The 18,647-nt window shown below is 37.1% G+C and overlaps 2 protein-coding genes across 2 annotated transcripts; both read right to left on the bottom strand.

Annotated features, from left to right (window-relative positions):
* LOC138324264 (uncharacterized) lies at positions 1 to 2,580 on the bottom strand. The gene has a single exon (XM_069269344.1). It carries the CDS (start codon positions 2,578 to 2,580, stop codon positions 1 to 3), a length of 2,580 nt encoding a protein of 859 aa, XP_069125445.1.
* A 46-nt stretch (positions 2,581 to 2,626) lies between these two features.
* Positions 2,627 to 6,853, bottom strand: LOC138324263 (uncharacterized). Its single transcript, XM_069269343.1, has 2 exons — positions 6,673 to 6,853; positions 2,627 to 6,092 (listed from the first exon to the last, which is right to left on the bottom strand). The coding sequence occupies exon 2, from the start codon at positions 5,963 to 5,965 to the stop codon at positions 2,627 to 2,629; it is 3,339 nt and encodes a 1,112-aa protein (XP_069125444.1). The 5' UTR covers positions 5,966 to 6,092; positions 6,673 to 6,853.
* Positions 6,854 to 18,647: the final 11,794 nt, after the last annotated feature.

The raw sequence follows: 18,647 nt of genomic DNA, 5'->3' as shown, positions 1-18,647 counted from the left end.
CTAGTCTGTATCCTGGTATGGAATAAGAAGTACTATCTCATTCACTGGACGCGCATAGGTCGTCACTTTGCCGTTCTCTGCTACGACACGAACATTTGCTTTGCGTATCTTTCCATCTCCACTCGGAAGAACAGTTGTAACAACACCTAAAGGCCAATAGTTCCTAGCTACTTCCTTGTCTCGCAACAGAATCACATCTCCAGAATGCAGATCCCTCTGTTCCTTGGTCCATTTTCGACGACACTGCAAGGTCTGAAGGAATTCTGACCTCCAACGCCTCCAGAACATTTCCGCTAATATCTGGACTCTCTTCCATTGTGCGCGGTATAGATTCTTTACATCTGTAGGTATCTCAATGTCAACCACTGAATCAATTTTCTGAGTGAGCAAAACAGATGGGCTCAGCGGATATGGATTCTCTGGGTCGGATGAAACTGGTACAAGTGGACGCGAGTTAATTATCGCAGATGCTTCAGCTAGAAAGGTAGTCAAGACTTCATGTGTCAGACCACCACCTGGCACATCCATCAACAAGGAATCAAGAATCCTCCGGGTCACGCCTATCATGCGTTCCCAAACGCCTCCCATGTGGGAAGCATGTGGAACATTGAATATCCAGGAGGCACCTTCACTGGACAGAAAGTTCTTGACTTTGTCACCCTCAATGTTGATGCCTAGTTCATCAACAGCTCCGACAAAATTTGTACCTCTGTCTGAGCGATATATCTTTGCTTTCCCACGAATTGCTGTGAAGCGCCTTAGAGCGTTGATAAAGGTTGAGGAAGACATTTCTTCTATCACCTCAATGTGAACCGCTCTCGTAGACAAACAAGTGAAGAGGACTGCCCATCGTTTAGCCTTTGCTATTCCGCCTCTTGTGCGACGAGTAGAAACTTGCCATGGGCCAAAACAGTCAACTCCAACAGAAGTGAATGGTGGTCCGGGGACTAACCGATCACGAGGTAAGTCTGACATCTGTTGGTATTCAGTGTTCCTCCGTAGTTTTCTACATTTTACACATTTGTGTAGTATCGATGCAACTACACGCTTCATCCCAGTTATCCAGTATCCTGCATTCCGTACTGCACCTTCTGTAAGGTGTCGTCCCTGATGGCTGACTTTGCTGTGATAATGGCGAATCAACAACGTTGCGATATGATGACGTCCAGGGACTAATACTGGGTTCCTCTCCTTTACTCCGAGATCAGAATTGCTCAAGCGTCCTCCAACCCTCAGAATGTTGTTTTCATCTATGAATGGATTCAAACTGAGGACGGTGCTGTCATTTGGTAGCTCATTATGATTTAGTAAAGCGTCAATCTCTTTGCCATACATCTCCTTCTGAACTTGTAGAATTATCAGTCTCTCGACCGAAGTTTGTAAGTCCTCGTTGGCTGATGTACACGGATCTGTGCTAGCGGTATGGCTTGATAGTCTTTGTGCGCGTCTCTTCAAAAACACGATAGCACGTACCAACCTCTCCCAATCAGAAAACCTCTGAAACCGCTCAGTACCAAGATCGTAGTGTTGTTGAACAGAGAGTTTTAAACAACAAACTTCTGGACGCACTTCACAGTCGTTTTCGGGAAACTGCAGCTCAAATGCTTGGTCCGTGTCAGTTTTACTGGTACTAATACACTCTGGGCCTTGGATCCATGCACTGCTCTCTAGGAGATGAGATGAAGTTGGTCGAGTTCCAAGATCAGCTGGATTGTCTTTTGTTGACACATAATTCCATTGCTCAGCGTCTGTTGTCGCCAAAATCCTGTTGACACGGTTCTCAACATACACATAGAAGCGCCTTACGCGGTTATTGATAAAGCCTAACACAACTTTACTGTCTGTGTAAAACTTCATTAGCTCAACTGGTAAGCTCAAGTGTTCAGATATAATCTCTGCAAGTTCTACGGCAGTGACTGCTGCACATAGTTCTAACCTAGGTATTGTGTGGCCGTGTTTTGGTGATACCTTGGATTTTCCCATAACAAATCCGACATGGCTGTCTCCGTTGACATCTACTGCTTTGATATAGGCCACTGCACAAATTGCCTTTTCTGAAGCATCTGAAAAGATGTGTATTTCCTTCTGTAAGGTGCTGGATAGGGAAGTTGGTAAGTATGTTCGAGAAATTGATAAGTCCTTCAAGTCTCTCAAGGATTGACACCAGTTTTCCCACTCCTCTTTGAATTTAGGGCTTAACGGTTCGTCCCAATCCGTCTGTTCTGTGATCATATCTCTCATTAAGATCCTTCCATGAACCACTACTGGAGAGATAAAGCCTAGTGGATCGAATATGCTGTTGAGTGTTGACAGAACTCCTCTTCTCGTGAACTTCTTCATGACTACCTCATCTGGTATGATGAATTTGAAGTTATCAGAGTTCAAATCCCATGTCATCCCTAGACTCCTTTGTAGGGGCAATCCCTGCTGTATAATGTCCAAATTTTTCAAATCTCCTGCTAAGTCCTCCTTTGGGAAGGAATTCATGACTTCTCTGCTGTTCGATGCTACCTTGTGTAGACGCAAATTTCCTCCAGCAGTCAGCGCGCCTTGCGTACGCCGCATCACATCAATTGCCATTTCTGCGCTTGAAAATGAAGCCAAACCATCATCGACGTAAAAATCCTTACGAACAAATTCTGTCACGTCTTTTCCGTAGATCTCCTCCACTGCTTCTGCACTCTTGCGATGGCCATATGTAGCAATTGCAGGTGACGGACTGTTTCCAAAAAACATGTACACACATTCGATACTCAATGAGCTCAAGGTCTGGGTTGTTATCTTTAAACCAGAAAAATCGCAAGAAATTCCGATGTTTTTCTTCCACACGAAACTCGTAGAACATTTGTTGAATGTCTGCTGTTATACCAATAGGTTCTCGTCTGAATCTCATAAGAACTCCTAGCAGACTATTTGTGAGATCGGGGCCAGACATCAAAACGTCATTCAAGGACAGGCCATTGAATCTAGCAGAAGAGTCAAAGACCACGCGTATCTGGTCCTTTTTCTTTGGGTGGTAAACACCGAATATAGGAAGGTACCAACTTTCCTCATCTGAAGTCATAGGGGGAGCTAACTCTGCATGATTGCTGTCAAACATTCGTTTCATGAATGTTGTAAAGTGTTGTCTTTTGATAGGATTCTTCCTTAAACCAACTGTCAAGTTCTGCGCTCTTCTTAAGGCCATATTCCTGTTGTTAGGCAACTTAGGCCGAGTAGCATGAAAAGGCAGAGGGGCAACCCAGTTGCCGTTGTGATCCTTTGTTACATCTCTGTCCATGATGTCCATGAATAGTTTATCATCCACTGACAAACCAACCTTGTTATCATGCTTCGTTGTTTTGAACACATCATCACAACCTCTGTTTTCTTTCAATTCAAACTGATTTTCACAGGGTGGAAACATAGAATGTCTACCATCTTTCAATACGAAGGTTTTCTTGACGTTGAAGACATCTGATTTATGCACCTGCCCCAGGCAGGTTTCGCCAACAATGACCCAGCCAAGTTGGAGTCGTTGCGCGTACGGTGATCCCCTACTACCAGTCCTCTGCTCCAGCACGTGGTGTGCTTCAGGTAAATCACGTCCTATTAGCAATAGTATCTGCGCCTTGTTGTCTAGTTCTGGGATCTTAGATGCAATGTCTTGAAGGTGTGCATGGCTACGGGCAACGTTGGGTGTTGGGATTTCTTCACGGACATCTGGTATTTCCCTGCACTCCGTAAGACTGGGTAGTTCAATCGATGCGAGTCCTTCCAAATCCTTAATGATGAATCCAGATCTTTCTGTCTTGCGTCCGGAGCATTCTGTTACTCCTGCACAGGAAGACAAAGAATACTGAACTTCAGCATAGTTTCGATCATGAAACATATCGAAGAATTCTGGTTTGGCAAGGGAACGATTGCTCTGATCGTCAATCAATGCATACATATGAAAGGTTTTCTCTGGAAAGTCCTTTGGATGAACTTGAACAAGTACTACCTTGGCACATGATTTTCCAGGCGAGTGTGATTCACCACAGACTTTAGAGCATGCTGATTTTACGACATCACCTCCTTTATCTCCTTGTGTAGTGCTGGTTTCGGTCTTCCATTGACCCTCCCCGCCATGAACATGCAGGGCCGACGGGTGACTGTCGCTATCACAGGCATTACACTTTGTACTTGATTGACATGTTTTGGCAATGTGGTCAGTTCTTTCGCAGCACTTGAAACACAAGCCCTTGTCTTTGATGAACTTTTTTCTCACATTTAAGGGTTTCGACTTGAATGTACGACAAGCATTGAGAGTGTGACCTTCAATGTTGTGAAATGGACATTTAGGTTTGATCTTGTCCTTTGGCTGTACCTCCTTGGGTGTTTCAATTTCTGTCTTCAGTGATTTCAGTCTTGATGATTTTGTGCCCCTGTTTGTGTCGTTTTTGGTGACATGCGAAGAATCATCATATATGAAGCTCGGGTTGTTCAGCATAGAGCTAGTTTCCTTAATAAAGGCGCAAAATACTGAAAATGGTGGGTAGGCAACACCATGCAAGTTCATGTATTTTGTTGCTTTGTGAGTCCATTTTCCTTGAAGATGATGAGGAAGTTTCTGGACGATAGGTGTAACACCAGTTGACGAGTTGAAATAACTAAGAAGTGAAGCGTACTTCTCATTCTCCATGGCAGATGATACCTCCATCAGCGTGTCGTGAAGTTCATACAGTTTGGCGTAATCTTTGGTTATCTTCGGTAGTGCAGCTAACTTCTTTTTAAGTGTTGACTCAATCAGTGCTGGAGATCCATAACGCTCCTCTAGTCTCTCCCATATCTTCTTTAATCCTCTTTCAGGATTGCTTATATTGGAGGATCGGATGCTGATTGCATGTTTTGCCGACTCTGGTCCTAACCACTTCACCAGTAAGTCCAATTCCTCTATTGGAGAAACACCAAGTTCCTTAACAACATTCAAGAATCCAGCTTTCCAGGGCAGAAAATTCTCTGGCGAATCGTTAAAGGCTGTGAGTCTAGAAAATAACAGGTCCTTTCTTAGCATAAATCTGGAGATCTCAGTTGTTATATTAGAGGGAACAAAGTTTTCTGCTGCTGGGTTTAATGCTTGTTGCTGATAATCCATCTCTGAGTATGGATGAGGATTACTACCACTTGCCATAGGCTGAAGAGGTTGAGGTTGTTGAGACTCAACGTATTGCTTCACGCGCTCAGTGGAATTCACATCTGATGGAATTATGTTGTCATTTACTCGATTACTTTGTTCATCAATATCCCACTTGTCCATTGTTTCCAAGGCTTCCACTTCCGCTTCTGCCTCAGCACATAACCTTTGCTCATGTAGTAACTGCATCTCTGCCTCAATTTCAAGACGTTTTCGCTCTGTCTGAGCTGTTGAGAGTGCCTCTTGTTCTTTTATTATTGCTTGCTGTTTTAGAAGCAGTGCTTTCTTCTCTGTGAATGGTATCGCCGCCCTGGCTGCTTCAGCCTTAGCCTTTGCCCTTGCTCTGATAGATGAAGTTGAACTTGTATAGGACCTTGACGACCTCCCAGAAGTTGACTTTTTATCATCAAGGTATATTTGACTCCTCTTAGTCTCGATTTCTTCCAGAAATTGGTTCACTAGATGATCATGGTGTTTGTCTTCATCATTATGTTGTTCAAAGAGTCTTTCACCCTCCTTACATCTTGAACTGTCCAGGAAAGAAGCATAGTCATTGGAGACTAGACGATAGCTAGCATACTCTAAGCATACAGATGTGTGAGTTTTCTTCAAAAGTTCTGGGCTCTGACGTTCCGAACGTTCATCCACTAATGCTTGGATTTTACACCATGCAGTGTGTAGTCTCCTTTGATATGATTCCACACTGTCTCTAAATTGTTCGGCTGCTTTTTCAGTCATGGTAATCAGCCTTCTTGATCGAGCGGCATCAGGCTCCATTGGCTTTTCATTGTTTTCAGACTTGCCAGCCATGTTGAGCAGGAATACGAGGCCTAATTCTTTTACTGTACCTGCACGGGACTATTAGTAGGGCGACAAACTACATAACCCTTCTTTTAAAGTGCGTGGCAACTTTATTCCGACGTAACGAAGTAAAAGACTGTAACAAACAGAAATAACCTTGTCTGAGTATTTTGACTTAATCTACAATGCGACTATAGACTTAAAATATCACAATACAACATACTTGAAATGTACTTGAAAAGTACTTAAGTAAACTTGAAATGTACTTGAAAAGTACTTAAACTGTTATATGACTGACTAGAAACATGCCTTAATCATGATAACAATATACACTTTGTTATACTACTTATGGTTACCTAATTATCTGACTAAATGTGATACAAACATAACTCACTTCAATTAATGTAATTCCTAGCTACAAATACTATACAATCCTTACAGGAAATCCGTTATTTCTAGCTCTATACAGCGTTCAATATAATAAACACTCTCGGTACACTGAACATACGTATGGTCAACTCGACCCAAAACCTACACTAGTAAATAGGGACAATTGTGGGCGAAATGACTTACAGAAAAGACCCTAGGCCACATGGCATTGTTTATCGCGACAAATGCCAGGGCTTCTATCAACTAATTTCTGACAACAATACTGTAATCTTATTTATCGAAACATATTTTAACATTATAGTTCATGTAATAGATATAAAACTTACATTATGGCCTCATAAACTTCTCAAATTATCTTTACAAGTATCAGCGTTCTTCTCCATTCATGACTGCCACTCTTTCTACCTTACAGTGTTGAAGAGTTCTCTAAGGCGCGAAAACACCATAAGCGAGCTTACGTTCAAAGGGAAATAACTCTTTGACAAATGAACAACTTTCAGCGCAACTGTAACAATTACAATTACACATTACATTAGCTGGTAAAATACACAAATGTGGAAATCTGCAAGAATTATCTTTCCGGAACTTAAATGGGTCCCAACATCTCTCTGTGCAATATTCACCAATGTACCCGTAGGTGTCTACTTCATTGGATTTAAGAGTTGTGTCTCTTTCGTGAGGGTGTAGTGGAATGAACTGAAAAAGTTTTCTTGGCAGGGGCGGTTGAAGACTAATCTGAGCTATCATCTATATTTTTGCCTTCATTAGATATGCTAATTAGGTGATCAACATGTATATATAGGTGTTATATAAGCAAGACCTTTGTGATTTGTAATCACAGGCTATGTGTTCACAACTCACACCTGTATATATTGCCTCAGGAGAAAACTACAGGTAAAAAGAGGTACAAGTGTAGGGTATACTATGGTCACTGCCTCACATATGTAACCTGTTTAAATTTCTATATAGCCAAATAAATGTCTTACATTCATTAATTTTAGTATTAGACATTAGTAAATATATATATGTAATTGAAAAGTAATTGAAATGTAATTGTTAATTACACATTTTTAGAATGTAATTAATTACAATTACATGTAATTGAAATATTTCTTAATTACAAATTACTTTCAATTACTTTAAAAAATGTAATTAATTGCAATTAATTACAATTACATTTTTTAATTACCCCAAACCCTGCTTATAATGTATAAACATTTGTTACCTTTCGATGTGAAGGCGAAGAGTAAGATTCCACATACCCCAATGGCACTGTGTAAGAAAGTTGATTGATTAAGAATATATATCCTTGTATACCACAAATACGTAATATACATGATCCATGACTGTAGAATGTTAAAGTATTCCATCTCTCTTCAGATATATTGTACCATTGTAATAAAACATGTTACCATTGTTATTTAATTATTTTGTTAAACATATTGTATACCCATTAGAGTTCTATTTGATCAGTTCGATGGACCTGTTCCTTTTATACAAGGAATCTTATTCTTCCAATGGTAGACAATGGTATATTCAAATGTGCAATGGAAGGTTAAAATGGTCAATGATATGTTCAAATGGTCAATGATATGGTCAAATGGTCAATGGTATTTTCAAATGATCAATGGTATGTTCAAATAGTCTATGGTATGTTCAAATGGTCAATGGTATGTTCAGATTGTCAATGGTATGTACATATAAAAGGTATTGTCCAGGCATGGGGTAATTAAAAATGTAATGGTAATTAATTGTAATGCATTACAATTTTTCAAGTAATTGAATGTAATGTGTAATTGAAGCAAATTTCAATTACATGTAATGGTAATTTAATTAATTACATTACAAAAATGCATGTAATGCTCAATTACTTTTCAATTACATTTCAATTACATGTGATGTTTTTTAAGGATATGAATATAGATAGATTTGTCATATTACATTTTCCATATTTCTGTTCTTCCTAATGTTTTTGTCTTCATTTTAGCTTTAGTATTCTTATGATTAGTTAACATGCATGTCTACAATATAGTTTGATAAAAGTTCTTTAGAACAATGTCTTTCCCACATATGCCCTTAATTGTATATTAAATCAGGTTCAAAATAAAGTTTTGGTTTGAAGAACATGGGGGTCTAGAGTAGACAAGCTACCTGGTAATTATAGATAATCATACCTTGGGGCAAACAGATGAAGTATGAACATTGGTCCGTTACCTTCACTATTGCAGAGCAAGGTATAATGTTATAGAATCACACCTAATGTGAAATTCAAAGTGATACTATAGGTATATGGCTTAATAAAAGATTTAGTTTCCAGTACAAATTAGTTTAAGAAAATTAATATACATTTATTATAGATATAGACAAAAATATGGGGTAAAATACATTACATTGACCGTCATATTTATAGAATTTCAAAAGTGGCAAAGTTACAATATATCATGTAAACATCAATTATTACCTAATACTTTTTTTTTATATTTCTGTTACTTCTACCAATGTAGTCTGTCTAGTATCCATACTATGTAATATTTCTGATCACACCAATTTTGAAAGTCTGATTATTATCAATGTAACGTAAAAAATTAAATGTACTTTCTATGATTGTATTGACCGACAATGACTGTTCTTTTAAATGTAATATTTGGATATTTAAAGTACATTATTAATGAATGCATATCTTAAATTAGTATACAAATGTACATGGATATGTATTGTATAAAGATAGCTATTTTTACAATAGTGCCAAGTCTTTTTCTTTTAGTAAAAACTGAAAGTAATGTGTAATTTAATTAATTACATTGGTAAAGTAATGGTAATTTAATTAATTATATTGCAAAATACATGTAATGGTAATGGTAATGGTAATGCCATTTTAAAATGTAATGTGTAATTTAATTAATTACATTGCTATGTAATTGAACCCATCCCTGATTGGTACGTTCAAATGTCAATGGTATGGTCAAATGGTCAATGGCATGGTCAAATGGTCAAATGGTCAATGGTATGGTCAAATGGTCCATGGTATGTTGAAATGGTCATGGTATGTTGAAATGGTCAATGGTATGGTTGAAATGGTCAGTGGTAAGTTGAAATGGTCAATGGTATGTTAAAAATGTCATTGGTATGGTCAAATGGTCGATGGTATGTTGAAATGGTCAATGGTATGTTGAAATGGTCAATGGTATGTTGAAATGGTCAATGGTATGTTAAAATGGTCAATTGTATTTTCAAATGGTCAATGGTATGGTCAAAAGGTCATTTGTAACATTACAATTTCAAATAGTTTTCTAACAAAACGGAGAGCTAGTACTGCATTCTCTTACTAGTACTTAAGAATTACTAACCCTTTTAACAATAAACATTGAAGTCAAGCCATATGATCATTGAAGTCAGACCATTGAACCATTGAAGTCAAGCCATTGAATCATTGAAGTCTAGTCATTGAACCATTGAAGTCTAGTCATTGAACCATTGAAGTCTAGCAATTAAATCATTGAAGTCAAGCCATTGAACCATTGAAGTTAGGTCATTGAACCATTGAAGTCATGCCATTGAACTGATATGTGAAAAACATTATGAAGATGAAAAGGTAAATTATAGACAGGCGACCTTGACTTAGGTCAGTGAAAATATTTGTCAACACGCACGAGACCATAACACAAGGCTATACTTACATAAATATAATACGTATTCGTTTAACATCAAATGCCTGGTAAAGTTGCCCGTTGATAGCTGACACAACGGTAAATACAGCGATTCCAATACTGAAGATCAAATTGAATTGTTCGTCCTGGGGGAAACAATCTTCAGCAATGCTAGTTGAGTTGTCATATTGTTCTATAACACACAGAGACTTAAACACGCCTTCTTGTTTCAGAATAAAAACAAGGGCGGCTGTGGCGGCCATCTTAGATTTCGGATCTACACGAAAAATAACAACACTTTGTCGAGACAATGTCTGGATCATTTCATGCAAATTTCAGCCAAATCGCTCCGGTAGAACTTAAGAAGAAGTTCAAAATGTGTTTTCAAGACGACGGACGGCGGCCATGTTGGATTTCGGATCGACGAGAAAAATAACAACACTTTGTCGGGACCATGTCATGATCATTCCATGTAAGTGTATATATATGCCTAATTAACACAAAAAATAACAAAAAATAATTTATTTCGCCTTTGGTGCATGCGCAATCATTACTTCATTCCATATAAGATATAGTGCCACGGAATTTTTACGGGATGCAATTAATTATTTTTCGTATATTTAACTTTAAGTAAAATTAGAAGCTCAAACTTTTCAATGGTGGTAATAGTGTAAAGTAAGTAACTTTTGTAACTGAAAAAAATACCATTTGTCGGCGGTGGAGCATCTTTAAGTTGAAACAACTTTTCAGTTTAAGTTAAAAAACTTTTCTACTTAAGTTAAAAAAAACTTTTCTGCTTAAGTTAAAAAACTTTTCTACTTAAGTTAAAAAAAACTTTTCCGCTTAAGTTAAAATCTTTTCAGCTTAAGTTAAAAAACGTTTCTACTTAAGTTAAAAAAACTTTTCAGCTTTAGTTAAAAAACTGTTTTGCTTAAGTTGAAAAAACTTTTCAGCTTAAGTTAAAAAAACTTTTCTACTTAAGTTAAAAAAACTTTTCAACTTAAGTTAAAAAAACTTTTCAGCTTAAGTTAAAATCTTTTCAGCTTAAGTTAAAAAACGTTTCTACTTAAGTTAAAAAAACTTTTCAGCTTAAGTTAAACTGTCTCTGTTCCAAATTTTCGGCTATATAGCCACTTTTTCACCTTTTTTGGTCAAATATTAATAAACAAAGATAACCCTAAACATGTTTTCAAAATTTAAAAAAAAATCATAAAATAAAATTACTCGAACTATGCGAAGTGTTCCTTTATGGAAATAACCAAGGGACATAACTATCACCACTTCCGGGAAGCACTGACACGACAAGAGGATGGCGAAGGTGACACTGTTCTGCTGTTAACTTATATCATTCCGTGATATGCATTCAATATCGATCTGGCATTACTTAATATTGACAAAGAAATATGTTCACAATGTTGTAAAACAAGACAAATGTATGCATGTCAGCTGTCCATGTGTATCGGGTTGAGAATAGCTGCAATATTGTAGCTCAAAAGACTTTTTAATTTTAGACAGAATATGGTGTCGTCTTTAGAGCTACAATTGGTGCCTATTACTGCTAATGGAGCAAAATTATGATTACGCAAACCATTATAAAACGTTTGTTTGCATTTTATCGTACTTTATTTGATATTGCTTACCTACTAAGCAATAAAACTGAACCATATGAAATATCAAATTCTCATCGAGGCATTATTTTTTTTACATAATATATATGAAGGGCTTTCTGAAGGGAATTTATACGGCAAGTCCACAAATTGTGAATCTGACGTCTTGTGAGCAGTACGGTAGATATTAAGAATGCTAGTTATGTTTGTTTTGGACAAAAATGATATGTAAATGCTTGTATACCAATAAAATAATTGGAAACCAAACAAAAAAGTATGAAAACTGTGCCCGAGTGAATTGGAGGCAGTGCTCCACTACGTTGAGAGGTGATGCAACTTGCCAACTTGCTGATCATTACAAATTGACAATATCTTTGAAAGTAAAAACTGTGTAAAGTCCAGTCACATATTTAACTGTTTAGTATTTATTTAGAGTTATGTGATCTATATTAAAACAGAGTTAACAAAAAAAAATCTTGTATCAGTATTTTACAACCCCCCCGCCTGACGGTTAAACAATGGTGTAACACTGAGAACAAACATAGCCAGGTTTGTTTTTTTGCATGTTGATGCTAGTAGTTATGCCTAATACACATTTTATTGATTGTTCCTATTTCCAGGTAGAGGCAGGAGTCCGAAAAGCTCACATGAGTCATTCACGTTATTCACCGGATAAAAATTATAATGATAAATGATAAAAATATTTTCCTGAGTAGTATAGTTAAGAATTACACATTTAGTGAACAACTGTGTCTATGGAATTTGAAACATAACCAGTACTGTAGGGACTAAAATTTAATAGGAAAAGAAAAATCTTTTTCATAATCACAATATTGGACTGGTATAGCAGTCATTTATTGGGTGGTACACACAATATATCGTTAATAATGTAATGAAGAAGTAGCTTGAATCGTTGGATGACTGGATGACCAGAAATACGGACAGAATTGTATAGAAGTCTCAAACATATTCGGCATAGAAAAGCTGAATAAGAAGTTGATCACTTATGAGAAGACGCGCCGCAGGGTGGACGTCATTGTTTCAGATAGTCACCGGACATATTATCCAACATGGGCCCTCAACCACTGTTTCGCTTATTTCCAGACGATCTCATGTGGGGCAGTTGAGAACCATGTATACTGGCTGTCGGTTTGGATGGTTTTTTTCGCAGGAGTACACACTCCGGCAACTTCCCTCACTAACAAACCAGGCAACATCCTTAACTGACACTTCGGCTGTGTAATAGAACATTAAAACTAAATCCAAAACCAAACCTAAAGCTTATAGAGAAATAAATGACCTTATTTTTATTCCGTATTAAATTGGAGTAATTGTATCGATGGAGGATTTTTAATATCAACCCTGGGTTTTCGGTTTTCTCAGTCACAGATGTTTTTGTGTTTTTCACAGTTGACCTTTGTATCAGTAATCCTTAACCTAAGAGCTAACGGAGATGCTGAGAAGACTGTAGGTAACACTGCAGAAACAACATTGAAGGGATGCATATCACCAATCCCAACCCGTGCTCCTCCTTACCAGGAATGACCTATGTCAAGGTGAGTAGGTTAATCAGGGTACAAGGTCAACCTTAGATCGGCAAGGTCATTGACGTTCACTTTGGTATTTGTTTCTATTTGGTCCAAAGTCAGATGTACTGTTAGTGTCAAAACACAGTATTTAAAGTTTGTTATAAGATTTGACAAATGGTAATTTTAAGAGTTAGTAACTGTTCAGTAAATCAGGCTGATAAGCTTAAAAGGAATGTTTTCGAACAATTCAATAAAGGCTTCCACACAGTTTTCCTAAATGGTTTTAAATCTTACAATTTTCAGATGATTGAAAAAATTTAAAATGAATGTTAAAGTAATGTTGTTTTTTTAAATAATTTTCAGGCTGGGACGGAACAGTGCAAAACAAAATTGGACAGACGAGCTATGAACACCACAATGAGTAAAATGGTTTACTTTATCTCCATACAAAATATAACAGTTCAAAAAGTCATTTATAATCAAGGTGGATTTTGTGCTTAATTTACAGTAAGTAATAATTATAAATAAGACTAACCATAAGAATGACTGCAACTGGAAAAGTATTTGGATGTCAAAGCATCCTATTTTTCTAAGAAAAAGAAATTCTCTCTCTCAATCAATATTGATGTTACAATTTTATACCTATGTACCTGCGATGTAAGCTACACTCATTTGGTATGCAAAAATGGGGAATAGACCTACAAACTTTTCTGTTATATACCTGTCAACCTCTCACACTCGCTAAATCTCCTGGAATCTCATTGTTTTTTCCCCCATTGTAAAGAAGAAAATTCCAATATCCAGTTAAATCATTCCACTTTCAGAGCCTCAAGTAAATGCTATTGGACCATTGGCAGGACTGTGTGATTACTTTATAGTTCTCCATCAGTTGATTAATTATATTTAAGCCAACTTGACAACAGGCCTCGCCACTTTCCCTACAAAATCTGACACACCCGTAGTGCCTTACCTGAGTTACAGTCCTGTTAATTACCTGGAGCACTTTATCGGTAACAAGATGCTGCTTCAACCGACATTTCTACAAATACTTGACAAAATATAATTAAGAGATATTAGCTTTTTTTATTATTATAAGCATTTAGTGTAAATATCTTGCCAAGCCAAGAGTGGATCATATGTTTGTTCAATATTAATTAAATAAGTATACAAATCTTGTTCCGGGACTTGACGTTACAGAAAAATGTTTCCAGAAATCACAGAGTTGAAATTAGTCTATCATGATATATTGATTAATCACATATTTACAGGAAAAAGACTACTCTATACATACCATAGTTAACTTAATTTACCAAATGTTTTTGTTAACACCAATTGAAATACAATCGTAGCGGTATTATTAACATGCAAAAAAAACTAAACTTTGTGGCGCAGATCACTACCCAGGACACTTGACTAACTCATGAATGACTAGCATTCTCTGCTTTAGAGCCACCAATAATGCCTTGCTTTTATACACTGATCGACATTAAAGGGCCATCTATAAATTGCTTTGTTTATCTGCAGATATAGTTTCCTCTCCTCGGGGCTACAATGTAGGAATGGTAGACTTTATCCTAAACCACAACTCTCAGTCACAGAAATGGTATATTACAGATAGTAATAATGGGCCTTGGGTTCTTGTTAATCATAAGTATCAATTGTAACGAGCGATAATGATTCAGAATGACATTAAGAAATTAAACTGAAAGTAGAAAAGGCTACCGATACATAAACTACACAACATACTTTTCAATGCATACGATCCAATTGTTTCAATATTTTCTGGTCAGTGTGCAATATCAGAATTTTATTATCAGAACCTTTTCTCCTTCTCTTTTCTACTCTTGAATTAATAACACAAATAGTTGTTTTTTTTTCAATACTTACAAAACTCCTTTGATGTTAAAGCGATTACAAGTTTTTTTAACTTATAGGGATAGTAAATTTCATTAAAACTAATGAAACGTTTCTCAATCCTAACATTTTATACGATCTTTCTTCTTCCAAACAAAATAAAACAGGGTCTATAATGCTAAAACATCACAAGATAAACTACATGATGATACTAAAGGTGATACTTCACGTATTCATCTTAATTAATAAAACGTCACTAGTGTTATCTATATACCATGCATCGGAAATTAAACCCCAAGTAATAGTGCACACAAATACGGACATGCTCATTCTACCACACAGTTCAAGTACTTTCTATTTCTTATCTTGTATCTCCATCATGGTTCCTTTTCTCTCAGGGACCGCTCAGAATTTTTTTTATCTTATTCATTGGTACGCTTACTTTCAGCTCTACGTCCAGCTTGTCCAGATGATCCATATGGTGCCTGCATAGGCTTAACATCATGAGAGAGTGATGCACGCGTCGGATTGGCTATCACCTTCTAGGTATCTAGACGTACACACTGAATAATAGTTGGACTTGTTGGATAGAACAATCAGAAATAAGAATACCTAGGACAATTGTTGGTGAAGATGTATTAAACATCAAGAAATATTCTTGCTATTGTAAATTGTTTCATCACTCACCATCATCTGTCGGTGGAGCCTGTTCAAATAAATGATCGCTTCATCTCTTCGTCCGATGGCTCTGGTCCCGTCCTATAACCCCCTTTCTCATCCTTTTAGCTTTTCTTGTTACCAATGCTATATTCTCAAACGTGAACTGAGGCTGAAGGCGGTCCCTTTTGCAATCATTATGGCAAAATTTGATATTTAGGTTGCACTATGGATTCTTAGTTGCGCCATATTGGCATTTTTGGGACCGATCATTTTCAACAAGTATTGATACTCAAGCGATCCATCTCACTGATTTTTGATTAGTTTAGAGCTTTGTTACCGGCTATTTCCCAGAAATCAGAACTGAAGGGATTCCTTCTTTAAAATTCACGCAAGAAGGATCCGCTAGGGCCTCTAGTTTGTGTATATTACTTTATGGGGTGACTGATCGATCAGCAAGATTGCTATCAGTGGCAGCCAACTCGGAATTTGTATAGTTTGTTACTGCTAATTTCTCCATTGAAGTGCTTGAGTAGAGATCTGTCTCATATTTCATAGTGTCGTGGTATCCCCAAGGGTTCCTAGATTTGTGGCTTATTGCATTTTAGAACTGATTCGGAAAATCAACAAAGTTGGGCCGACGCTTGTGTAACCGGCGGTTGTAGCGGATCTCAGCCGACAACTTTTGATTTTGATATTACCACACACCGTGCACTATTACTCAGAAAACAACTGAAGGGGATCTACTCTCAAATTCCATCCGCAGGATTCCCTATGGGACCCTAGTTTGTAAATAAGGCCGGTGATTATTACTGATCTATCAACATGAAGGTCCCCAACTTAGGCCGCCCATCTTTGGATAACATCAATGACAAATGAATTTGCCGCTACGTGTCTTCACGAAAGTACTGATCTGTTGCTCAAATTAGAATAAGAAGTTTTGTTTGCGAAAAAATATAAAAAGCATGTAAAAATAACTCTCTCTTCCGATTGTTGCGCGTGCACAAGAGATCCATCTCTTTGAGTGGCCCACCAAGAATCTACTCTGGGAATTCTATGTTATGAAATTTGGCGGAATGTGTAATGGCTCTCTGTCTTTCTGACCCACAAGGAGAGAGCCTTCTATTACCACTGGATTCATCCATTTCAAGTGAATTTGTTACTCAAGAGCCAGGTTTAGAGACCACAATAATTTTTAACTTTGTATTATGTACTGAAGTAAAAATGATATACTTGGGATTTATAAGAACAACAGTGTGTATAAGAACATATTCAACATCTCATGTATTTAAAATAATAACCAATAAGCAGCCCAAAAAGATCCACCCCAATTATGTAGCACTGTATCTTATAATAATTAACGAGTTTTATAACGCTGATTATTTATAATAAAAAATTCTTTCGACATAGGAGTTAAAATCATGAGAAACAGTTCTGCAGCTGTCATTCGTGTCTCTGCCCGTGAAAGGTGGCCTGATATCTACATAACGACACTGACATATCAAACCACAGTCTGTCAGCGAATCTTTCTTGTCATATTTACGTATATGTGACAAGAACGAGCGTTATCGTTCAAACTAAAATGTTGCGGGCCAACCTGCCATTATTAAACACTAGCCCACAAAGAAATAGTATAGCCGATGACCTAGAATTATCTTATACTATAATGCCTGACACTTCAAGATCGGTGAGATTATTACCAGCCCAGAATGACTAAATCCTGAATCTCTAGATCATGAGATTCTTACAGCCCTAAATGACTAAATCCTGACACCATCCACGATCAGCGAGAGATTCTTACAGCCTCGAAATGACTAAATTCCTGAAGACCTCAAGATCAGGAGATTATTACAGCCTCAAATGCCTAAATATCCTGAACACTCTTGATCATTGAGGATTCTTAAAGACCAATATGAGCTCTAAATCTTGAACCATTAGATCATGAGATTATTACCAGCCCAAATGACTAAATCCTGAACCACTACGAATCATGAGTTATTACAGCCCAAATGACTAAACTCCTGAACTCTCTCTTAGATCATTGAAGATTATTACAGCAATGACTAAATCCTGACTCTTAAAACACCTGACACCTCAGACCAAATGAATACATGTGAACCACTGATTATTATTACAGCCCAAATGACTAAATTCTGAACCTCTAGATCTTGAGATTACGTACTATCAGTCCCAAATATGACTAAAATCGTGAACACTTAGATCATGAGATATTATACAGCCAAATGACTAAAATCCTGAACATAGTTCAGGACGTTTTTCTTAGATTGATAATTCATGAAACGCAAGATCCGGAGATAATCCAAATGACTACATCATTACCTTTAGATAATGAGATTCTTATCGCCTAAATGACTAATCTTGAACCACTAGATCAGGAGATTATTACAGCCCAAATGAATAAATTCATGAACCTTTAGATTCATGAGATTATTAAGACGCCAAATGCACTAAAAGGGGACCCAATACTTGATAAGGAGATTCTTACAGCCCAATGACTAAATGACAATTACAATTCTCCCATGAATCACTAGATCATGAGATTCTTACAGGCCCAAATGACTAAATCCCTGAACCTCTTGATCAGGAGATTATTACAAGTCCAAAAATGACTAAATCCTGACCCTCTAGATCAACGAGGATTATTACAGCCTAAATTGTACTAAATCCTGAACTCTAGATCAGAGATTCATACAAGCCAAATGAATAAATCATGATCCAACTAGATCAGAGATTCATACAGCCCAAATGACTAAATCCTGAACTTCTAGATCAGGAGATCTTACAGCCAAATGACTAATTCCTCAACACAAGATCGGGGGAGATCTTCACAAGCCAAATGACTAAATCCTGATACCACTAGTTCAGGAGGATTATTACAGCCCAAATGATCAAAATTCTGAACCCCAATAGATACATGAAGATTCTTACAGCCCAAATGACACAAATTCATGAACCACTTGATCATGAGCTTCGTATACAGGCCAAT

This window comes from Argopecten irradians, chromosome 5 (assembly GCF_041381155.1).
Source record: "Argopecten irradians isolate NY chromosome 5, Ai_NY, whole genome shotgun sequence".
NCBI lineage: Eukaryota > Metazoa > Mollusca > Bivalvia > Pectinida > Pectinidae > Argopecten > Argopecten irradians.
Note: the sequence above shows the minus strand (reverse complement) of the source record. Positions and strands in the feature narration are given on the sequence as shown.